The 26,338-nt window shown below is 39.2% G+C and overlaps 1 protein-coding gene across 1 annotated transcript in view; it reads right to left on the bottom strand.

Moving 5' to 3' along the window:
- SSH2 (slingshot protein phosphatase 2) overlaps nt 1-26,338 on the bottom strand; it is a 265,785-nt gene that overhangs the window by 161,257 nt on the left and 78,190 nt on the right. The window contains exon 2 of the mRNA XM_056126678.1: nt 516-559. Coding sequence (XP_055982653.1) covers nt 516-559 — 44 coding nt within the window. The remainder of the gene's footprint in view (nt 1-515; nt 560-26,338) is intronic.

Raw genomic sequence — 26,338 nt, 5'->3', positions numbered from 1 at the left:
GGCAGTGCTCGGGGGACCATATGGGATGCAGGGGATCCAACCTGGGTCGGCCGCATGCAAGGCAAACCCATTGTACTATAGCTCCAACCCCTTTCATTGTATTTTAAGGATTGAATGAATTACTCAGCTTGTTCTTGGATTTTAGGAGGTGAAATATTAAACAGTATGTAAAAATGCTAAACGCTATCAAAATAAATGATGAATACGAGTACAAAAATGTATGCTGAAATGTTCTTCAGTTGCTATTTTCCTAAATATTAAGGAAATTTTGCTTTTTTATCACTCAAGCTAGGACACTTGGATCAATTCTGGGCCAACAGTGACCTTTCTACAATTTTTAAAGCAATCTACCATTTTAAAATTTTCTGAATCAACAACTGGGTTCTTAAAGCAATCCCATTCTTGACAAATAACTTGGAAAATGAAGATAAATTAATCTGACAAGACAGACAAAGAATTAGAGGTAAAAAACCATTAACAACAGGTAGACTTTCAGGTAGCACACACAAACATACCTCCTGGGCTGTGACCGGCATTCCTCCTCCCCACTGTCTGCCTCCTGCATAGAAAGAAAATGAGAAAAAATAATTTAAAAAGTAGGTATTATATCACAATATCAACAGTGCAATTTCACAAAGCTTTCTTTACATGTAAGAGTAATTCATTCATGGTATGTATCATAGTCTCTCTGCAGAAAATGGCTTCGAGCAACCCACAAGGTTTATATTACTAAAATTTATTCCTGGAGGAATTGTATCTACCATATTTCCCAGATTATCTCTAAAAACCACGTGAAGATGCCATATTCCTAATATGCAATTTCATTCTATTACAAGAGAGATATACCATGGGGCTGGAAAGATAGCACAGCGGGTAGGGCGTTTGCCTTGCACGCGGCCGACCCGGGTTCGAGTCCCAGCATCCCATATGGTCCCCTGAGCACCGCCAGGAGTAACTCCTGAGTGCAGAGCCAGGAGTAACCCCTGTGCATTGCCGGGTGTGACCCAAAAACCAAAAAAAAAAAAAAAAAAAAGAACAAGAGAGATATACCATCAAAATATTTCATCAAGATGGCCTATTAATGATTCTAATCCTTGAAGAACAAAAACAATGAGCACCACTGCTTCATAAAGTTCTCATGATCAGATCACTATGATCACCAATATAACAGTTATTATTTAATGAATATAATGTGCTAGCTTTCTTTCCTAGCACTGAATTTCACTGCTACCTGATAAACTCAGAAGTTTGGCAGTACGACACTTCACTGATTGCAATACACACACACACAATTTAGGATAAATCTATGAGCAATGTGACTGAACACTAAATGATAATTGAACTGCATTTATTTTTCACAACGGCACATATAGAATGACACAGGGTATTATGATTTATCATAATACAGATTCACTGAAATTTAGGAATGTTTTTCAGATAAAGAAATTGAAATTCCCAGAGGAAAGAAGTCAAGGAAACTCACACAGTGAAGCTATTGCCTCCCAACATTTTGAAAAAGTGTGTAATATACCCGAGCATATTATTATATTTATTATATATTAAGATATTAGGTCTTCACAAGATAAGAATATTGGGATAAAGGAAAAGTTAAAAAGAAAAAATATGAGAGAATTATTGATACCAACGTGCTAATTTTTTTCTTTAATTTTTTTTCTCTGATATTTTTTGTTTTTAGGCCACACAGACTGATGCTCAGGGGTTATTTCTGACTATGTACTCAGGAACTATTCCGGGTAGTTCTCAGAAGACCATATGGGATGCTGGGGATTGAACCCGAGTCAGTAGTGTACAAGGAAAGCGTCAACCCACTATATTCTCTCTCCAACCCCCATCCCTGACATTTTAATATTTGTTCTCTGGGCACTTTTGTCCTATTTGGCAAATACAAAAATTGGAGGAGAAAAGTAATCGCCAGCAATATGTATACCTTTTGTCATCCAGTCAACTATATTTTCTAGTTTAGATAGTTACCGTGCCCTATCCCCATTCACTTGTATCTCATTCTGTCTCCATTTCTGGGAAGACACAACCAGACCAACTCCATATCTTTTATATCCCTTTTTTCTTTCTTGTTTTGTTTTGGGGTCATACCCAGTAGAACTTACTCCTGTCTTGGCTTTGGGGGACTATATTGGGTGCTAGGAATCAAACCCAGGTGAGCCACATGCAAGGCAAGGCTCTATGCATTGTACTATTGCTCCAGACCCTCCTTTTTAGTTTTCATTATCAATTTCAGGCACGTTTATTTTCCACAAAAGGAAGAATACAGCAATGATTCTTGCCCTAGGAGGAAAACAGGTCAAGTAGCATTGGTGCGTTAAACTCTTTGCATTGTTGGAATGATAGAACAGTGGAAGGGGCTTGCTTTGCATAATGGCCCACCTAGATCAATCCTGGCACCACATTTAGTCTCTCTAGCCCTACCAGGAGTATCTCTGAGCACAGAGTCCGGAGTAGGACCTGAGCATAGCCTAGTGTGGGACCAACAAAACAAACAATTTATAGCATGTTATAAATCATTCATGTTGCTGCATGTAGCAGAAACTAATCCTTTTTTTAACTTCTGATGATTCATTCTGTTGAATGAACATACCAAACTTGTGTGTGTTCATCTTTTATAGAGACCTATCAATATTTCTCCTAGCTAATAATAAAATACACTTTGTCATTTAAATTTTTCCCTCGACGGGGAACCCAGACTATGGGTTAAGGTTTACTAAAGTTTGTAAAAATTCATGACCTCATACTTGCCCATGGCACTTTTTAAGCCACTGAGCCACCTTCCAGGCACTTTCTCATAAGGGATGCTAGAGATAGCAGAGTCTCAGGCTCACCTTAGTGCTTATGGTTGGCACTGAGGTTTGAACTGACAGTCTTTCTCTTTACCAGGCAAGTGCTTTAAAGCCACAGAGTCACCTTATGGCCCCTTCTTGCTAGGGCCAAACAGCAGCACTGTGCTTATGCAGGTGAACTAGTTGAAGAATCCTTCACTCATATTATGTCTGAGGTCTCAGCATGGATGGTGGGAACTGTCAGAGTATCTATAGTTTGGGCTTCCTCATTTTATACTTGCCTTTGTTGGTCTTTTAGCATGGTTGTTCAGGGATCTTCCAAAAGTCTAGGCTCAGAGTTGGTACAATGTTACTTGGCCCATGCACTGTTGGTATACTGATGCAGTCTAGATCAGATTCAAAGGGAGGGAATTAGACTGCCTTTCAGTAGAAACTGTTGGCCAAGAATTTGGTGTTCTTCAGTTATTTTAGCCAAGTTCTCCTGAAACTGGAAATCATTACTGAGGAAGTATCTCATCATACATGTTTTTACTTTAAAGGAACTTAAAGGAAATATATGAAATGTAGTGGATGTTTCTTCAGTTTTCTGTTGCTTGAAATTGTAAGCAAGAAAATTTAAGGTTGGGGATATAGTACAGAGGTTAAAGCGTTTGACTAAGATTTCAAGCAACAGTTCATTTGTAAAGTATCGCTTGAAATGGGGATGTATCTTTATAGTAAAGCACATGCTTCACATGCATGAAGTGTATGTGTATAATCTAAAGGTAAAGGTAAAGGTAAAGGCCCTCCCGTTGATCGTCAATTTGCTCGAGCGGGCCCAGTAACATCTCCATTGGAGACTTTGTTGTTACTGTGTCTGGCATATCGAATACTCTCTCTCGGTAGCTTGCCGGGCTCTCCGAGAGGGGCGGAGGAATCGAACTCGGGTCGGCCATGTTGGCCGCTTGTAAGGCGAACGCCCTACCCGCTGTGCTATCTAGAAAGAAAAAAAGGAGGTATCATCATCTAGTCAAAGCTAGATGCAGAGCTGTTGCTGGATGATTTTTGTCTACAAACTACATTACAATTAAAAACATATTTAGTTGTGCAACTCTTCTACATGTGATAATTGAGGGGTGGGAGATCATTTGGGCCACACCTTGTGGTGCTTAGAGACTATTCCTGGCTCTGTGAGAGATTCTTGGTGGTGCTCATTGGACCATATATGGTACCAGGGGTTTTAGCTCCAAGTAAAGTAAGCACTTTACCCTGTCTCTGGCCCCCTGCTTATGATAATTTTAGGGTTACTATACTTTCTCTTTTACCACCAGGGATCCAACTTGATTCAAAAAGCAACAAATCTTAACTATGTTCTGAATCTGTCACTTCTGACAAACATGCAATATGGAAACCTCATAAAAGTCAGCTAGTCAGTTCAAACTCATGAGAGCCAAGTGTTATATTTTTAGGAATCTTGTGAAAGACACAATGGCTAGCTTGTAGTTGGTCATGGAAATCTTTACCAGGAAAATCAGCAACTATAGGGCGTTTGCCTTGCACGCAGCCAACATGGCCGGCCCGAGTTCGATTCCTCCGCCCCTCTCGGAGAGCCTGGCAAGCTACTGAGAGTATCTCGCCCACATGGCAGAGCCTGGCAAGCTCCCCATGACGTATTCGATATGCTAGACACAGTAACAACAAAGTCTCCAATGGAGACGTTACTGGGCCCGCTCGAGCAAATCGATGAACAATGGGAGGGCCTTTACCTTTATTACAAATCAACCTTTGCCCTGAACAAAATTTGGGGGTGGGGTGAAGGGCACCTAGTGGTGGTTGGGGGATTATGCAGTGTTATGGATAGAACCCGGGGCTCCTGCATGCAAGTCATGTACTACAGCCCTTCATTCATGGGTTTAAGGAAAAGGAGTACTCGGGTCAGCCACAGGCAAAGCATGCACTATGCCCCATTTCTCAGGCCCTGAGAACTGATTTTTGATCATTTATAGCAAACTATCTAATGCGGGGCCCCAAAATTTGTATTTTATAGGAATTCCACGGATAAACTGATGAGCAGTTTATCTTAGAGATCTGGAAAAATAATTAAAAGGCTCAGGGGACACATAACTATTAATTTTTCAATGTGTGTTAGGAGATCAGTAATGACGAGAACTCAGCTCTCCAAAGAGATTTATTATCTTTTTTCCCAAACAGTAAACTCTCTGAGGGCAAGTTTATGTTTGCATAGTGGCAATCATACAGAAGCTATTTGATCAGTATTAAATGAATTCGTATTATCCAATGAATCCTGACCAGCTTAGTGGCAAAAAAGGCTAATTGCAACACAACATGTGCTTCATCTTCATTAAATTATTGGTCATATTTTTATTTTATCAACCCAAAATGAGTGCTTAAATATGGGGTAGAAAGCAGGTAACACTATCGCTAGATAATGAGACTACCTCTGTGCTACTTTCTGGTTCTCCATAATTTAAAGTCTCTTTATGATGATATTCTCACTTGAACCACCCTAAGATGAATGTCATGTAAGTACTAACATGGACCCATAAGGAATTAAGAGCAGGGTTCACAATTAAAACTGGAAAACTCCTCTGGGCATGGTTGTTTTCTCAACAAATGAAGAATGTTCTTATTTGTCCTTCCGCCAAAAGCCTGTATAAGGAAGATAACATGCAGGCTGAACTCTTCTGACTCAAGAGAACTAGCCCAACAAGAGTTCTCTGTGGCCTACCAGTCTGCAACCTGCCCTCTCTGAAAACATACCTCCAGGTGCTGTTCCTATGTAACCTGCTTTCTGTGACCTGCAAGAGAGTTTTCTAAGATGCTGAATCTGCCTTCTTCCAGCCAGTCAGCTTGTTGCTAGTAAAGCACCTTCCTTCATTACCGGTCATTTTATCATTGAGCAGCAGTGGAACAAGGATGCTGAAGTTACTGTATGATTAAAGACTTTTTAAAAAACTGCCTCTTGGAAGTGAGATTATATACTTAAAGTAAATTAAGCAGCAGTCAGGATTCTGTCTAGTAAGGTCAAATATACTTCAACCAGACTAAGCAACTCCTTCTGTATTAAAGGAATATTCCAGGTGTAGCAAGGGGGCCCTGATCCCCAAATCTTTGTACTATCTCTATGTCCAAATTCTGCTCCCTTCTCTTCAAGTGAAATTTCACATTCCACTCCTAAAGACCCACACTTGTTTTGCTTATTTGTTGTACTAGAATATTCAACAGGAACACAGAGGCACAACTGCATGAACTGTAAACACAGTAAAATTTTTTTTTGGGTAATATATAATGTCTATCCAAAGTCCACTCATGTTTCATGATCTATTAATGTCAGGATAATACCTGGAAAAGGAAGACTATCAGTTACTGCTTCAACAAATATTTTGAGTATCACCTGAATACATATAGCAACATTTTCACAGTCTACAAACATCACTTAGAATTCTTGACTTGTTAGATTCACCAGAAGACAGTTTCAATATTACCCTTTCATCTGTTCATCTGTATCATCTGTTCTGTGGTCTGTGTGCCCTGCAAACTAGATCCTATGACTTAAGTCTGAGTAATGGCTTTTTTACCTGTCTGTGGCATTGCATAACTGAACCTCCACAGGAAAAGAAACTAAAGATCAATGATAAGATCTGGGGGACATGAAATGAAATCCATTTATGTATTATATTTCTCTTAATATTAAACACTTAAATTGTTTATGAACATTAAAAATTAGACTATCAAGTTGGTTATAATTTAAAACAATATTCAGAGTACCACCAAATATGTAGAAGGAAAATGAAGCAGCACTAATTACCAAAAAATTATCACAGCATAATTTTTTTAAGTTTCGCAAAATCATTTTCAAACTAAGGAACTGATAAGTACAGTTAAGAGTTCTAACAAAGAAGAAATAAAATTAGTAAGTATTATACTAAAAAAAGTTCTGAAGGGGTAAATGCCTTGCTATTTTTGCTAATATTAAAGTTTAAATCTTAACAATTGGGCTGGAGCGATAGCACAGCAGGTAGGGCGTTTGCCTTGCAAGCTGCTAACATTGCCGACCAGAGTTCGATTCCTCCGCCCCTCTCAGAAAGCCTGGCAAGCTACCTAGAGTATCTCGCCCGCATGGCAAAGCCTGGCAAGCTGCCCGTGACGTATTCGATATGCCAAATACAGTAACAACTGTCACAATGGAGACGTTACTGGGCCCGCTCGAGCAAATCGATGAACAATGGGAGGACAAGGACAATGACAATGACAAATCTTAACAATTAGATTTTCAGGTATCAAAAGGGAAAAGACTAAAGAGCAAAGGAACTGGATATATTTGTTTTGTTTTGCCTCATTTTACAGTGATAGGAATGGAACCCAGGGCCTCATACATGCAAGGCAAACACTTTACTGCTGAAATATATACTTGATTCCCAATAATAGATATATTTGAACATCAAGTAAATAATCAATATTAGAGCTGCTAGAATTAATGGGGAGCACAAAGAAAGGTGCTCACTCTCAGTGAATTAATCTGAGGTGATAAGAGCTGTTAGTTGTATTTAAAAATTGGTCCCAAAAGTTCAGAGCAGATGTACAGCTCAAGAAGCACATTTCACAGCCATTCTTGAAGAGAGCTGTCTTTGTGGATGCAATGTTCCCAGGACCTGAGGACAACAGCTAGATCTAATCCTATGGGGAATCCAGGGAACGTATATCTTAGAAAACGGAATAAGATGATAAATATTTTTCACTGATAATAAAAAAATTCTTTAAGGAAACGGAATCTGAAATTTGGAAAGTAAATCTAGAAAAAACATTTCCTCTCCTATAGCCAGAAGGAGATGCTTACTTACTGCAGGCCTCCACTAGAGGGCAGAAAAGCCCAAGTTTTATAGTGTGGTTGACCTGGAGAAAGAGTGTGTAAATAACAAACTAAGAGAAAACATATTGTTGCTTAAAGACCAGTTTTGGTATCTTCAACTTTCAAACATTAGCACATAATCTTCCACAGACAGTTTTCTGTGGTATAAAAATACTTCTTTTAGGAACCAGAGGTAAACCAGGCATTCGTTTGCCTGCTGCTGATCCCCCAAGTTTCATCTCGGGCATCAGCATATTGTACCCCCAGCGCACCAACAGGAGTAACCTCTGAGCACAGAGTCAGGAGTACATCCCTAAGGACTCAAGATATGCTCCATTCCTAACAAAATTATTTTAAAAACAAAATTAGTGAGGGTAGAGGAGTCCCAGTGTTCAGGGTGGTTGGGGGCCATTGCCAGAGACACATCAACACTAGGTGTAGACCATTCAATGCTCGGACCTGGCAATATGACATTGCTTGTGTCCAGTGGTGTTGAGGGCTACCTGTCCTCCAGGGATACAGCTGGCAGGGCTGGGGATGGGGTGCATGCCATGCCATGGAGCAGACTCCACAAGCCATATGACACTGACCCTTAAGCTATATCCATGGGCAACTAAAATGCTTCCTAATTACAAAATGGAACAGTGGAAAAGTTAGGCTTTGTAAATCTGGCTTAGCTTAGACACATCTGCACATAGCAAGCATGCTTAGAATGCCAACAACAGCACTCATTAATAGCTACTTAACCTCAATCTTATCTCCTCCACTTAACTCAGGTACATACTAACCACCACTCAAGCCAACACCTTATTAATATGTATATTACTGGTCTATAATTTCAATCTAGATTTTTCTTTTTGGTCAGTTGGTAATATATGGTGTAAATCAGAGTGAAGTAAAGTCACTAAGCAGAGGCTCTGTTCAGGCTGTTTTTTGAGCAACATCAATGGTGTCAATTCATCTCTCATACTGAGTTTTTAGTTAAGATGTTGGTTTTTTAAATTAAAATAATAAGGGTTGGGACCAGAGTGATAGTACTGTGGGCAGTGTGTTTGCCTTGCATGTGGCCGAACTGGTTCGATCCCCAGCCATCCCATATGGTCCTCGTGCACCGCCAGGAGTAATTCCTGAGTTCAGAGCCAGGAGCCTGAGCATTGCTGAGTGAAACCCAAAAAACCAAAATAAATAAATTCTAAAAATAACAGAATAAAATAAAATAATAAGGGCCATATAGTGCTAGTGGTTGAACCCAGAGCACTGTGCATGCTAGCAGGTTCTCCAACCCTTTGATCAAATGATCCCTCCTGTCCTACAGCATGGATTGCCTTTCATTTCCTCATCTTTTATTTCTTTCAGTATTGACTTCTAATCTTCAATGTCACTTTCACAAATCTTTCACTTTGTTAATTCCTAAATTTTATTTATGATAGAGTTGTAAGCAGGATTACTTGATTTTTTCTCTTCTGGTTCAATGTTTGCACATAGAAATGTGAGCCATCATTGTATACTGACTTTGTAACCTGACACTGCTGTATTAATATTGTTTCTAGTAAATTTTAATGAACAATTTTGAATTTATAATACCATTTGAAAATGATAGTTTTACTTCTCTTCTAATTTGGATTTCTTTTAAATTTTGTTTTCTTGTCTCGTGAGGCAGTTAAGACTTCTAGTAATATTGTGTTGAATAGTAGTGATAAGAGTGGATATCCTTGTCCTTTATTCACCTCAGAAAAAAGTTTTTTAACTTTTTGCCGAGTAATATCTGATTAGACTTTACTATTCTGATATGTCAGGTCTTTAAAACTGATAATCAAGACAAGTAACTATAGAAATCCTATAATTACATGATCACATTATTTGGTAAGTTATCCTGTTACCTGTTAGTAATAGTGTATTTGGGGAGTGGGCTCCCCAGTAGTAATTGGGCACCCCAGAGCTTCTTCCTAAGATGCTTAGCTCAGTGGTACAGAACTGATGGTTCTTCAGGCTTGTGGTGCAAGGCATGAGGGTTAAGTGTGTTTGAAGCCATCATGGCTAGATCTGGTAGTGCAGCTGGAGTGGTGCATGTGGTGCTGGGAAATGGACTGGGGTCTTGGGCATGTGAGGAATGCAGTCTCACCCTTTGAGCTATCTCCCTGGCCCACTATTGTTACTTTTTTTTGGAGGGGGGCAAACCCGGTAGCAGTACTCAGGGGTTACTCCTGGCTCTGTACTTGGGAATCACTCCTGGTGGGCTCGGGGGCCCATACGGGATAACCATATGAGATCAAACTTGGATTGGCTGCGTGAAAGGCAAGTACCCCACCCACTGTACTACTGCTCTGCTCCCCTCCCCCATTATGTCTTTAATATAGTTCCTTTCCCCTACAAAAGACCTGAATAGACCTCGGAGGAAAAAAGAAAAAAAACAACACTCCTGCTCCCCCTTCCCCCCCGCCCATTATCTCCTGTTCATCTCTTCTTATTTTCCCCCTCAATTTCTCTCTTATTTTATTTATTTGTGAAGCAAGATATTTTTTACTGAAACTTATTTAGAAAGATGTGAGGGGGAGAGAAAGAGAGAAGCACGTGTTTGACAGAGAACAGGGCTCTCCAGAGTGAAAATTAAGCAAGTAAAGAAACAGACAAGTGAGATACATGTTCAAAGGAGAATATGGGCTTGAAGAGCAATTCCTTTCTTGTTTTTATTAGTTGGGATCAAGAGTTTAGCCCCTAACCCCCTTGGTTCCTTGCATTCCCTTGTCCTGTTATTCTGTATAACACCGTTAAGTGAGATCATTCAGTATTGTCCTTCTTGTGACTTAAGTTTCACTTCACATGAGATTCTCAGGTGGTATGGTATATGCCTACATCTAAACCACAGTCAACACCATAAGCATGGAACCCACCCAAACTACAATGGCCAAACCTAAAAAATGTGTCTGTTACGAAGGTAGGCTGGGAGTAGTGGAGGGGGGGTGTAGCAGGATGGAAGGGAACCCAGTAACACTGAATGACTGAAACTGTATTTTGGACAACATTGTAAACCAAGGTGAATTAAAACAAAAATAAACAACAACAACAAGATCAAAAAGTTGAAAAAGGTGAAGAATAAAAGATAAGTAGATCTGACAGGAAGACCTGACTCCAATTACAGATCACAATAAAAATATACTTTAAAAACATCTATTATTACTGTCATTAGTTAAATATTTCTTTCTTTTTTCTTTTCTTTTTTTTTTTGCTTTTTGGGTCACACCTGGCGATGCACATGGGTTACTCCTGGCTCTGAACTCAGGAATTACTCCTGGCAGTGCTCAGGTGACCATATGAGACGCAGGGAATCAAACCCGGGTCGGCTGTGTGCTAGGCAAATGCCCTACCCGCTACGCTATCTATCCAGCCCCTCTTCTTGAGAATTAAATAAAATCCCAATAGAGAATATCTGAATGTATAAATTTAAAGAAACAATACAGGGCATCAGCATAAAATACAATAACTAGTTGCAAAGGTAGATATTAAAAAAAAACCCACACTCCAGTCAATACGTTGGTTGGTAGACACCTCTAAACAATTACAAGGACATACTCGTGACTTGTCCAAAATACTATACACCATAGCTATCCTGATAAAGAATGCTTTGAATATCCCATGAAAAGAATAATTGAGGCTATCAAGTGTTGGTAAAACATTACACACTATTTGATATTATCTTAAACAGAATTAAGTGCAGTAATCACTTAATCAATTGAAATTATGAAATACAATAGTTACTCAAAAAAGAAATCTAGATTTTAAAAGCTCTCAAGCTCTCAAAGTAAACTTAGGTGGCATACAAAATGCTTTTGAAATATTTTTTACAGGATCTATGAGGTGAACAATGAGAAAAGCTAGCATTTAAAGAAATCTTGAGTGGCTTAAAACTGTATCTGTGTGTATGATGCACTGTCACTATCAGTCAAAACTAAGAGACTGAATTTTTATGAAAAAAACGAAGCACTGTTTTCCCATTGTTCATCGATTTGCTCAAGTGGGCCCAGTAACATTGTGAGACTTGTTGTTACTGTGTTTGGCATATTGAATACATCACGGGTAGCTTGCCAGGCTTTTCCGTGAGGGTGAGATATTCTAGGTAGCTTGCCAGGCTCTCCAAGAGGGCCGGAGAAATCGAACTCGGGTCATAATTTCTAATTTTAATACTTTTGAGGAGTCACAGAATTGAATACACACTCAAATTATGTGATCCAATGGGAAGCAAGCACACATTAACAGAGAGTGACCTGGGACAATTGTGAAAGCTATGTCATATATTCAGATCTGATCTTCAATCTTCTGAGTGATTGTGTGGCATATGTAACAATAATTTATCAATACTGAGTGCATAACTGCTTTCTCCTTTGCCTATATACTGATTTCTCCTTTGCCCTATGTAAGTCAAGTGTTTAAAATAGTTCACATAAGTGAACTGTAGGATATAGTAAAAAACACTTCTCTTGAAGTCAAGCAAATCCAATTTTAACACCCCTATAGTATAGATGAACTCGGTCACGGTCCTCCCATTGTTCATCAATTTGCTCGAGTGGGCCCAGTAATGTCTCCATCATGAGACTTGTTACTGTGTTTGGCATATTGAATACGTCACGGGTAGCTTGCCAGGCTTTGCCATGCGGGCGAGATACTCTCAGTAGCTTGCCGGGCTCTCCGAGAGGGGTGGAGGAATCAAACCCAGTTCTGGTTCATGAATTCTTACCAGGGAATTTGCATATTGAAAAATAAAGCTCTTCTTATTTATTTATTTTGAAACACCATGAGGTACAGTTGTGGACTTACAAACTTTCGTGCTTGGGTTTCAGTTATACAATGATCGAGTACCCATCCCTCCACCAGTGCCCATTCTTCACCACCAATGATCTCAGTAGCCCTCCCCCCTCACCCCATACCCGCTACCCCACCCCGCCTCTGTGGCAGGGCATTCCCTTTTGCTCTCTCTTTCCTTTAGGGTGTTGCAGTTTGCAATAGAGGTATTGAGTGGCCATCTTGTTTGGTCTATAATAGTCTACTTTCAGCACGCATCTCGCATCCCGAGTGAGTCATATTTATTTTTTTTAAAGACCAATGACAGTAGCTATGTGAATGGCATAAAGAGGCAGAAGAAATATAAACAAATACAGAAACATAAACAACTATAATACAAATACTGGATTTTGTCATTAATCTGTGGTATATAGTACAACAGGACAAAGGAATGGGAGCTATCATGGAGAAATCATTGGCCTTATTTTATAGAAATAAAAATGGGAGGGGAGGAGAGATGTGGAGAGGGGAAGCAAGAAGAGAAGGTCTTTAAGTTAACACAGAGGCAAGGGTCAGGACTTATCTGTGGTGTAGAGCCGAGGTATTTGTATATATCTAAATTATCTGAGCCAGAGCTACTGTAAGGATCTGACTCAAACTACTCCAGCTCTTGGGCAGTGCAGCTGGTATCTCTGCTACTTGGAAGAATCTATCAACCACGAGAACACCATTTCTCTTCTCTATACCATCTACAAGCACCTGAAATAGTTCATTTAGAGTTCTAAGTCATTTCAAGTTTTTCTTAGCGCCACTTTCCAGGGAAATGACCACTTTGAAAAGCAAATTTTGCTTTGACCCTCTTTCATTAAGAACTTAGTTCCTGACTTTAAAGGGGGGGGGGTTGAACCCTACAAACACATTTCTAATTTCTCAGATTTCCCTTAGTTGGGTCTGAGTTCTCTTTTCTCACATTAAATCATCTTCTTTGAATTGTAATCATGTTTTCACACTTTATCCTGAATTATTAACAGTAAAGCACCTCATATGTATTATACCAGTAGTTACTGAAAGAGCAAGCAAATTCATTTAAAAACAAATTTAGAGGTAAGGAAAGGAAAAAATAAGTAAATCTTACTTCAAAATCATATTAAACAAAAAAAAAGATGGAGAGATTTTGGTTCACTATATAGCAACAAGAACTTAAAACAGAGAAATTAAACACTGAACCATGGCAATAATAACCAAATAAGCTAACCTTAATAAATGATAAAATTCACAGGCCAGAAAGATAGTAGGAGGTAAATTTCTTTCACTAAAATACTGCTTTTATTTTAGTAAAAGAAAATTCCCTACCTTTTATGAGCATTTAAAACAAATAAATTAAAATAAACATTACCCCAACTTTCTGATCTGCCATCTTAACTGTCTCATCATTGCTCTCAGGCTAACACAGCTGCAAGACATGTTACATGCAAAGTCTATGCCCATGTATAGATGAGTGCATCCCCCCAAAGGTTTTCCTAAATACAAGAAAAACTCTAGCATAAGTCTCTGGCCTATGCCATCCCCAGAGCTTCCATCCCCAGAGCTTTCTTCTCTTCCAGGTCTGAAGTAGGTCACATATTCAGATTTAAGCCAACTACTGGTAAACAGATGTATTCTTCTAACTGGTGGGTCCAATCAGAACTCATGGTATAGAACTAGGGTAGTTCCCCCTCGGTATTCCCCTAGGTATCTGGCTATAGGGAGATGGCTATCTAAACAAACTAAATTTCTGATTAAAGATAGTGCAGAGAATGAGTAGAGGGTATTCAATCCACTCTGTCAGCTACATATGGCCACTGTGAATTTATGTCTAGCAAATATTTATTGTTTTTGCTTGTCCTATTGATTCCTCTTCTCATCATATCCTACTTTTCTTCAGGGAACCACCATTTTTCATTCTCTGATGGGAATTACTAAAATTACCTTTAAGAATGACTAAGCTGATAAAACAGAGTTAAGGTTATAAATGGCTCTATCCTCAATCACTGCACAGTAACATGGAACAGAAAGGAAAAAAAACAGAAAAAAACCCTTTATTTTCAACAACAAATAAACTTTACTTCCCACTTGAGCCAGTATCTAACACTTGCAACCAAGAATACTGACAAATTTAGTAACTATACACATTTCCCCACGTATACAAACACGAAGAGAGGAGACATTTTAATTTTCATTATACAGGTGGAAAAATTAATTATAAAGGGTCAGAGTCATACTAAAGGGGTTAATGTGTATGCCTTGCATATGCTGATCTGGTAGAATCCTCAGCACCCATCTACGATCCCCTGAGCACTGCTGTGTGACCCAAACTGAAATGATAAATCAGTGTCTTCTGCCCATGAGACTGTGTTGCCCCTCATGTAAATTGGAGAGTTCCAACATAGATACTGATTATTATACTTGTATCTATCTACTTATATCTATATACAATATATATTGTATTGTCTATAGATATATTGTATTGTCACTTTGCAAACAAGTCACTGGTCCTTGATGGTTATCTATTCATTTCAAGGCTTCTAAAATGTAACCATATTGCTGCAAATGGATTTATATTCAACCTTTTCTTGAACTATTCCTCCTACTTGCCTTTTCCCTGTTTTCAGATATCAAGGCCTGGTTAGGGAGATGCCATCACTGTCCTGGTCACATAAGAGAAATCGTCATTTATAGAACTGAGGTTACCAGGTAGTGGTAGTGGAGTGGAGAGGCAGTGGTAGTTGAGGGTGGAGAGGAAGAGGCAGGCTGAGGGGACATAAGGACAGTTGGGTGGAGGGTGTGTGGCACTCTGGTGGTGGTAGAGGAGCAGAGACTTTGTACACCAAAAGTACAAACATGTTGATGCTTTTAACATGTCAACGTTAACATGGTGATTATGTTACCTCAACTACAATAAAGAAAAAGAGAGAGAGAGAGAAACTGTCATGGACAAAGCTAGAGTGCTTACATAGTGTCTGTGCTTTAAACACCTGTCATTATAGACTTTGTCCTGCCATATAGTATGAAACAAGACAACTATAATTAGGTCAGAGGTCACAGTCCTAAAAGCAGGTTTATTTCCTGTATGATAAATCACAAAACACTGCTGTTTACTCTTAGTCTGTCAGTTAACACTAAAACCAGTATAACTACATATAATAAATATTTTAGTAATCTCATTTTGTGGATGTTAATGCTTTGAGATGTTGTACCAAAATATTATTTACCTAAAATATTTAGAAACTTTTAACATAGAAAAATGTATTCTACCAAAGTAAGTCAGATGTGTTGCAGTAATAATAGAATCAAAATCTAAGTGGCCTAAAATAAGTTCCTTATTTATGCGACAAGTATTCTTAGGTTGATAAAGATTCTTGTCTATGTCATGACCGACATGCAGGGAGAATGGCAGGGAGAATACAATATAATGAATGAGCATCAGAAAGTCTTAAAGATTTCCACTTAGAAGTGACAAAGTCATTTACATTTCATTTGTCAAAGCAGTCACATGTTCATGCCCAGCTCCCAAGGAAATAATTTTTATCAGAATCTTCAATAGAGAACCGGAAATATTGGCAAATACAAATGACTACCACAATAAGAGAAAAAGATAACTGCATTAAATGAGCTTCTTTCAGTTATAAGCAATCTGACATAAGAAAAAGAAAAATATTTAGGTAGAGGTCATGTAATTGGTAAATTGAAGGGAGATTCAGAAATGCAATGAATGTTATTAGGTCTTTATTTTCCTCCCTTGCTCTTTGGATTCAGTATTCTTTTTATTCTTTATCTCCACGTCGTGATCATATCAACATTTAACACACTAAATATGTATCAACTTCTTAATCAGAGAATCTAGAAAGAAATGAGTCATTTTTTATCCGCCGTTTCCATATCCATTTCTCAACATGACTCTGACTGATCCTGCTGGTCACACGCTATTCTGGTAACAACAATGGTATTCAGTGAGAAGGGTCACTCTACCTGGTCTGACATGGGTCTATGGGTTATGATTAATTTAGTAGTAGAAATTTAGTAGTAGGGCGCATTGATTAGAAATTTAGTAGTAGGGCGCATTGATTATCAACCCCTCCAGAATCAGATGGAGTAGAACAAATAAGCCTCTTAAAGGAAAACAAAGTGTCCCCTCCAAATGTAATCTAGAGAATTCTATTTCGTTTTCTTTGTCATATTCAATTCTGATCACACGTGTGAGATTAAAATCTAGAAACAACTTTGGGTGAACTTTTCCTTCACACTACAAATTGCTAAGCTAGATCAATTGTAAAACCACACCAAGGAAAACATACAGGTAAATTCAGTGGGTGGCAGGATTCTTTAGGTCATTTTGTATAGGAGATAGATCCAAACAAACAATGAAGAAATTTCCCCTTACAGAACAAAAGTGACAGAAAAATTTGAGATATTCAAATGAATGATAACATGATAATATAATTATTAGGCTTACAGGAGAGTCAAAGAAATGAAGTGACTTTCCAAGATAAGACAACATGTAGTCCTGCTAGGATTTGCATCCAGCACCTTTCATAGAAAGGCAAATCAAACAGTCACAGGGATTTCTGATTTTGTATACACACACACATACACACACACACCTTAACAACAAAAACAATACAATGTTTGGCAAAATTAAATAGTTGATGAAGAAGCACAAGGATTGAGGTCCACTTTCTACTTTAGCTAATATCTAACACTAATAAGATAAAGCTAGTTTTTCCATGTCGTTATTCTTTGTTTTGGGTTAAGAAAATTTCTGTAGGAAAAGAATGCTCTGTGCTCAGCAAGTCCAGGTTATTGTTACTTGCTACATTCCTCAGAAGAGCTTCTTGAAGCTGTTCAGAATCAACATAAAACAACAAAAGGAGACAACAAGCAAAAAGCACAATGAAGAAGTACACATATAGGGAGCAAGAGGGAACTAGCTCAAAGGGGTAGCATTCTTGCCCTGTATATCTGAAGGTTTTGACCCCAGGAACTGCATGGCTCCCAAGTATGGACTTGGTGCAGTCTGGCTGGCCCCAAACACATAATTATAAGGCCTGGACCACTGAATTAAGTACCAGTAGAAGTAGCAGCTGGGCTCTCTGAGTATTACAGGAGAGGTTCCTCCCACCTGTACGACCCCTCCCCCCCTAAAAAAAAACACTACCCTGTATGATCAAAAGAATAGCTCAGTGGCATAGGATACCTGCCTTGCAAATATCTGATTGCAAGCCCAATCACTCATGCTCCACAAGTGCAAAGCTTATCCTGAAGCTCTGGTATTTGAGTCTCACAGTTCTGTTGTGAGCCCTGGTAGCACATGATTTCCAGGAAAACCACAGCCAGATGAGTAGTATAAGCACCACAACAAAGTGTGCACCCCCCCCCCCCCCCACCCAGCTTTGTCCAGAAAATGTAAACTCTGGTGAGTACCAGTTTGTACACTACAGCACCCCCAGGAGGACCAGTTGTGGCCCAGAACCAAAACTAACCAAACAAACAAACAAAAAAACCCAAACACATTGCTACAACACCATTTATGAGCATTTTTTCTAGATCAGCATAAAACCATACCACTTCAGGTTTCACTTGGAATGTTATATTATGCATTACTTAATCATTTTAAAGAAGGCATTAAATATGAAATATTAAACCTTTTTATTTTTTCACTACAGTTGAGTAAAGCCCTATTTTTAAAATTTATTTTCAGTTTGTTCACAATAATTGATTACATTCAATATTTCAACACCAATTCCACCACCATTACACCTTCTCATCACCATTATTTTGAATTTTCCCACCACCACTCAAACCTTCCCCATAGGTAAAGGTAAAAGGTAAAGGCCCTCCCGTTGATCGTCGATTTGCTCGAGCGGGCCCAGTAACGTCTCCATTGGAGACTTTGTTGTTACTGTGTCTGGCACATCGAATACTCTCGGTAGCTTGCCAGGCTCTCCGAGAGGGGCGGAGGAATCGAACTCGGGTTGGCCATGTTGGCCGCTTATAAGGCGAACGCCCTACCCTCTGTGCTATCGCTCCAGCCCTCCCCATAGGCAAAATAATATATTTTATATTGCACGTTATGAATAGTATGAGATGCTGTGTGGCCACAAAAGTAGCTGTGCACTCCTGAAATTCTAAAATTTTATGTAACTGGGATCCAGAGACATCTCTGCAGTGAGCTGCTCTCTTCTGAGATTCATTTGTGAGTCTCTGGATCATAGCCGATAATGTGCTTATGGCACCTCGAGGAAGTTTGTGGGCACGACTGTCAGGACCCCAGAAACGCAGGGAGGTAGAAAGGGTCCGCCCATTCCCAACCCCATGAGGCCTGGAGTTTTTAGTCACTGGTCCCACATAATTGGGCATAAAGGCCTATTTTTGGCGAACGATTTTTCTCCATCCAATACCTTCCCCACTGGCAATATGCATTTTTAGGGGAGGGGGACACACTGAGTTATGCTCAGGGCATATTCCTGGTTCTACCAGGAAATGAATGGAAGACATGTGCCATCTCTGCTGACCTATCTGGCCTCTAGAACATCTTAGTTGATGTTTTTGCTTCTTAGAGTACAGTGAGTGACAAAAGGAAATTGCAGGGGGAGTCATTCTTTTGGGCAAAGAAAGAATGTGACAAAGAGCTCATTTCTGTTAAAAAAAGAAAAAGAGAGAAAAAAGATATTATTCATCTAAGAATCAACTCACCATGGGAAGTTTCTGACAAATTCAGTAAGTGAATTTGATTTCACTGAATTCTCCTCAACTATATAAAATAGTTTCAATTTTCCCCTTTGTAGTATTTGGCAGCAAAACTCTCCTTTAAAATTCTGCTCTCTTAAAGTCTTAAGCAACAACCTTTCCTGGAAAGGACTGAATCCATTGAAAATGTTTAGAATAGATTCTTACCTATCAAAAAACTCTTTAGGACTCCTACAAAATGAAGACATACTTAGTCACTCTCCACCCCCTGCCCTGGTCCTCTCTCCTTAGTTCCACAAAATACATCAAGAACAGAAATGTATAATTGTAGAGAAAAGGCCAAAGATAACAAGTCATACAGTGAGAATTTATGTAACCAGGTGATGCAGCTAACTTTAAAGCAGAAGAGAAAACACACTTCCTGTGTACTAACTTCTTAGACAATATTAAATTAGAAGATTCCAGATTTTGGGATTAGAATTACATCTTACTGAATACAAGAATCAGTGGCATTTAAATCTTTTGTGAAGTTGAAATATTGTTTTAGAAAAGCAGTTTTGAAGGAGACATTATTAGCATTCCAAATATTGTCAACAATCAACCCTGACCAACCTAAAGTTTTGCTCAGTAGTGTAATTATACACTTTAGTTACCTAGTACTGTGGGAAACAAAGAAAGATAGTTGTTTCCAAGCAACAAACTATATTCTGTTGAGTTCCCTACCCCCAGGCACTGCAAGAGTTGGAACCCCATCATTGGTCTTTGTGAAATGCCAGCTTCAAAGAAAAAACATATGTAGGGTTAAAGCAAGTAACCATTCATCAGCTTCCACTTCAATCTCCAATGACATATGTAAAATTAAACCATAGCATAGGTCCCTAGTGGTGGTTAGTGGTGGTAGCCAGATCTTTTGTGTCAACTATAAATGAAAAACTACTCCACTGGCCACAGAGGATGGGTGATTCTCAAGGAAGCAACTGAATCCTTCATGAGATTGCTAACATTTGTAAAGTAGCTAACACTCATTATAGATTTACAATGGGTCAGGTCTTTTAAGGGTTTAGCAGACATTTATTCTTCATGTAACACCAAGAGGCAGATATACTATTTTTAAATTTTTTAAAAATTTAATTAAAGAACTGTGATTTACAAAGTCATTGATAGTTGGGTTTTAGGCATATAATATTTCACCATCAATCCCACCACCATTGTTAAAATCTCACCATCAGTGTTCCCATATTCCATCCCCACTCCGAACCCCCTCCCCATCTTCCATCTATCAACTTGATAGGTACACTACGAAGTCCCAGTGGTTGTAGCTTAGATGTCATGTTTTCAATATTGTTGAGTCTGTTTTGGATGTATGGCTATAACACTCACCCATCTATCAGTTATATCACTAGTATAACTGAAGCCCTGATGCCTGTTAACCCATTACTTCCCATTCTCTTCTTCCCCCCACCCCCTTGATTTCATTCCTTCTCCATATTTTTGGATGATTACACTGCAACTTAGAGAAGGAAAGTAACTTCTCAAAAGTCACACACTCTTTGCCACCTCACCATACTGCCTTCTGTCAACTTTGTCACTAGGTCAACCAAATCAAATAACCGAAAAATGTCGATTTGAAATTCACAGAAATATATATAAATATAAAAATTTAAGACTTCATTGCAAAGCCAGATCTTTTTATTTTTCTTCTCTCTTCATTTTTTTTGGGAGTGGGGTGCTCAGAGGGACCGAGAGCCATTCCCAGTAATACTCAGTTAACTGGGCCAGGTGGTTCATTGCTAGGGCCTAAAAACATGGAATTGTGCTTGAGACTGGAAGTGCTGGGGACGACCAAAGCCATCCTAGTAATATTTGGGGTTCTTTAGGGCCACACTGAAGGTGGCTTGGTGGCCTCCAGGTCCACATCTGGTGGTGGTTGGGGGTGGGAAGTGGGTCATGCGGTGTTGACCAAGAAGGTCAAATCCTGGTACATGCAAAGTATGTGTGCTCAAACACTGAATTATCTCCTCAACCCTTTGTTTTTATGGATTGCACCCAATGGTACTCAGAGGGCTATTCCTAGCTCAGTGTCCCCAGTTTTAATATCAAATCCAGGGTTCTCCAAATGGTTCAGCCCTTTTAGAATAGTATGGACGATTCTCAAAAAATTAAAAATTGAGTTCCCATGACCCAGCAATACCACTTCCTGGGAATATATCCCAGAGAGGCAAAAAAGTATAGTCAAAGTGACATCTGCACTTGCTTGTTCATTGCAGCACTCTTTACAATAGCTAGAATCTGGAAAAAACCTGAGTACCCAAGAACAGACGACTGGTTAAAGAAACTTTGGTACATCTACACAATGGAGTACTATGTAGCTGTTAGAAAAGATAAAGTCATGAAATTTACATACAAGTGGTACTACATGGAAAGTATCATGCTAAGTGAAATGAGTCAGAAAGAGAGGGACAGACATAGAAAGATTGTGTTCATCTGGGGAACTTAAAGTAACAAAATAGGAGACTAACACCCAAGAATAGCCGAGATAAGTACCAGGAGGTTCACTCCATGGCTTGGAGGCCAGCCATACAAGCTGGGGGAAAAGGCAGCTCAGATCGAGAAGGGGGCACCAAATAAAGGGTGTTGGGAGGATCCTCCCAGGATGGGAGATGCATGCCGAAAGTAGACTATAGACCGAACATGATTGCCACTCAAGGCCTCTTTTGCAAACCACAGCACCCAAAAGGAGTGAGAGAGAACAAAAGGGAGTGCCCTGCCACAGAGTCAGGGTGGGATGGGGGCGGGAGGGCTACTGGGATTATTGGTGGTGGAGAATGGGCACTGGTGGAGGGATGGGTACTCGATCATTGTATAACTGAAACCCAAGCACAAAAATTTGTAAGTCTACAACTGTACTTCATGGTGTTTCACTAATAAAAATTAAAAAGCATCAGAAAAAAAATTTCAGGCTCTCAAAAGCAAAACCTGAGGTCTAGCCCTTTACACCGTCTCCCATCCTAGAGGATCTTTTAAAAATGTTAATCTGGGGTATGGAGCAAAGTGGGTAGGGCACTTGTCTGGCATGTGACCAATCTAGGTTTGATCTCTGACATCCCAGACGGTGCCCTAAGAACCACCAGGAGTGGTGGTGTAATTCATGTGTACAGAGCTAGGAGTAACCAGTGAGCACTGCTGGTGTGGCCCCAAAACAAAACAAAAAGTTAATCTGTTCAATCCCCAGAAGAAACTCTTCAATAAAAACCAAGATTCTTAATTTACTTTACAAAAATCTGTAACATTTGGCCTTTGCTGACCCTTTCAGCATTATCTTGTGTTGTTATCCTCTGTGCTTATCTGTTCCAGCTTCACTGATCTTTTGTTTCCTTAAACATACTATAAGTTTCTTGACCTGTAGGTCCTTCCTTACCTTCTCCACCTAACTTTTCTCAGGTTAATTTGTTGTTGTTTATTTTGTTTGGGGGCCATACCTGGCAGTGTCCAGAATTTACTCCAGGCACTGTACTCTGGGATCACTCCTGGAAGGGATCTGGAGACCATATGGGGTGCTGAGGATCAAGCCAGATTGGGGATGGGCAAGACAAGTGTCTTAGCTGCTGTATTATCTCCCTGGCCCCTCTCAGGTTAATTTTTTTTATGGTCTTTGAAAGTCCAACTCAAAACACCAGTTCTTCAAAGAAGCCTTTTCTTGACCAATAAATCTTCAACAGATCAGGTTCCTATTTGCTATATTTTTAGCTTGATGATTCTTTTCAGAATCTATCACAATCATAATTTTAAAATTCATTGTATAATCAGCTGTTTAATGGCACTTTACTAGAACTCAAATTTCAAAAGGAGGAAGCATATTATATGCACTACTATAGCCTCAGAGTCTAGAACAACATGAAGAGCTCTGTATATGTATTTGTTGAAAAATTGTAAATGAAGGTAGCTATCTATACCAGAAGTGAAAACTCTAATGTACAGGTCAGGCAAGAAAGAGTGTAACTATAGTCAGTAAAGGAAGTGCCAAGGCTGGTGTTGCTCTACTTCTAGTAATGTGCTTGGTGTCATAATTACAGAATATACCAGTTTGAAAGATTCAAGGTAAGAGGAAAAGAAAGAATTGAAATCATAATAGAAAGAACAGTAATGCATTAAACTGTGGTAGAAAACCTGAACATAACTTCACATGGTAGAAATTAAATTGTTATGACATAGCAATCAGTAGATTCTAATTGGTATTTACTTATTACAGGTAGCTTATGACAAGAAAGGCAATAAATATTGAGAGCCAGAACTGCTTAACATAACTCTGTCTGCTCTGTAGCTCACCCTTTAGGCATCTGAAAATAGCTCTAGTGAGGGTATACTAGTGTTAAAGAAATTCCTTGGGAAGGCAAAAAGTAATTATATGCCAAATTCGGAAGGAATAAAATCTTCTCTGAACGTGTGTGAACATTTCTATGGACACAATCTATACTAATCAGTTCCAAGTCTCTATCCAGTAGCCTAGAGAGATTAAGGCTTAAAAGGTGTACAAAAAAAAAAAAGATATCTGTGTAATAGTCTCTTTATCTCTTATATTTACTTAGGGGAAATACAGGGTTTTTTTTTTTTATCTCCAAGACTAAAAATAATGGACTCCAACCTAGAACTAGACCCTGAAAAGTCCTTGATTAGCATATTTTAAAAAATCTAAATTAGAGAAAAAAGACTCTAGTATTTGAATAAATGTGATTTTTTTTAATAGCGGGATACCTTCTTATTTTTTGTTGGTTTGGGGCAATACCTAATGGTGCTCAGGGACCATACGGGATTCCAGGATCAAACCCAGGTTAGGTGGTCTAGCCACACCCAACGTACTACTGCTTCACATTCCTAAAGGGGCTTAAGGCCTCATCTATGTATTTTATTTTCTATTATTTATATGTGTGGGCTGGAGAGATAGCACAGCGGTAGGGCGTTTGCCTTACAAGCGGCCAATATGGCCAACTCAAGTTCGATTCTTCCACCCCTTTCGGAGAGCCCAGCAAGCTACCGAGAGTATCTTGCCCGCACGGCAGAGCCTGGCAAGCTACCCGTGATGTATTCGGTATGCCAAAACACAGTAACAACAAGTCTCATGATGGAGATGTTACTGGACCCGCTCGAGCAAATCGATGAACAACGGGAGGACCATGACCATGATTTATATGTGTATAGTTTTAAAGTAGTTGTAGTAGAATACATATGTAAATTTTGTTCATTTTTTAGACTTGGCATATCAAGAAAGGAATGGATTACTCTCTTGTGCCATAATTGTACTCAGAATATATATCTACTCTGTTACTGTACTTACCACTCTACATTTCAACAATATCATTTATATATTTCTATTTCTTTCTAGGTTGTGGGCATTTGAAAGAATTTTTCTTTCATCATGTAAAATAATATTTGGGAAATAAAGGAACAAAAATGAATGGAAACTATGAAAACATTATTCTACTCACCTTTAATTATTTTGCTATTTTCTTAAGGAGGTAACACATGCATGTGGTATAAGATTTTAAAAACAGGATATGATGAACGTTAAATAGCAAGTCTTGGGTTGGACAGAGAGAACAAAAGGGCTATGCAAATAAGTGCAATCCTTGGCACACAAAGTACCACTAGGAAGAACCCCCAAACACCATGTCAGGAGCAGTCCCATCAGTGCTGGGTGTGGCCAAAGATATAATTAATAATAATAATAATAAAAATAAATGTTTTCATCTTACATCTGCTTCCCAAACAAGTTTTTCTCCTAAGACAATTATTTTCATATATATGTATATACATATATAAAATCTGTGTATGTTTACTAATCGAAATATATTCATTTTTCTAATAATTTTAAACAAATTATATACTGCACTCAGACCTTGCTATCTTCTTTCTTTATTTGATTTTGGATCATATCAAAAAATAACCTGAGGGGCTGGAGTGGTAGCACAGTGGGTAGGACGTTTGCCTTGCACGTGGCCTGACCGGGGTTCAATTCCCAGCATCCCATATGGTCCCCTGAGCACAGCCAGGAGTAATTCCTGAGTGCATGAACCAGGAGTAACGCCTGTGCATCGCTGGGTGTGACCCAAAAAGCAAAAAAAAAAAAAAAAAAAAAAAAGTAAATAAATAACCTGAGGTGCTAAGGGTTTTATCCTGACTGTGCTGGGGCATCACATGTGGTGCTGAGGATCAAACGTTGGTCAGCTACATGCAAGGTAGGCATCTTACTATATTATCTCTCTGTCCCTATGCTTGTAATATTTAAAAAAGGAACTGTAGGTGGCCAGAGAGATAGATCAGTGGTACAAGTTCAGTTTTGCATGTGGGAAGTCAGGTCTGCTCTTTAGCATCAGATGAACCCTGAGCATCACTGGGGACAACCACCAAGCACCCATCTGGAAGGAGTTTCCGAGCACTGCTGGGTGTGATCCAAAAACTAATAAAAAATTGTAGAACATATTATGCATTATGTGATAGCACAGCGGGTAGGGCGTTCGCCTTACAAGCGGCCAACATGGTTGACCCGAGTTCGATTCCTCTGCCCCTCTCGGAGAGCCCGGCAAGCTACCGAGAGTATTCGATATGCCAGACACAGTAACAACAAAGTCTCCAATGGAGACGTTACTGGGCCCGCTCGAGCAAATCGACGATCAACGGGAGGGCCTTTACCTTTACCTTTTAATACAGCAATTATTAATTTGTCATATGCATTGTATCTTTGCCCTAGTATGTTGTCTTTCAATTTTGTAGAATCTTTTTGACTTTATTAAATTCTCTTTAGTAGTTTTGTGTCATGGGCTGGAGCGATAGCATAGCGGTAGGGCGTTTGCCCTGCACGCAGCCAACATGGCCGACCCGAGTTCGATTCCTCCGCCCCTCGGAGAGCCCAGCAAACTACCGAGAGTATCTCACCCGCACGGCAGGGCCTGGCAAGCTCCCCGTGACGTATTCGATATGCCAAACACAGTAACAACAAAGTCTCCAATGGAGACATTACTGGGCCCGCTCGAGCAAATCGATGATCAACGAGAGGGCCTTTTACTTTTACTTAGTTTTGTGTCATATCTTTTAAAAGTCCCTATTCTAAAATTACTTTAAAATTCTCCTATATGCTTTTTCTAGTAGTTAAAATATTTACATTTAATTTTCTATTCCA

This window comes from Sorex fumeus, unplaced genomic scaffold (assembly GCF_029834395.1).
Source record: "Sorex fumeus unplaced genomic scaffold, SorFum_2.1 ptg000063l, whole genome shotgun sequence".
Classification (NCBI taxonomy): domain Eukaryota; kingdom Metazoa; phylum Chordata; class Mammalia; order Eulipotyphla; family Soricidae; genus Sorex; species Sorex fumeus.
This window is presented reverse-complemented; position numbering and strand designations above follow the sequence as displayed.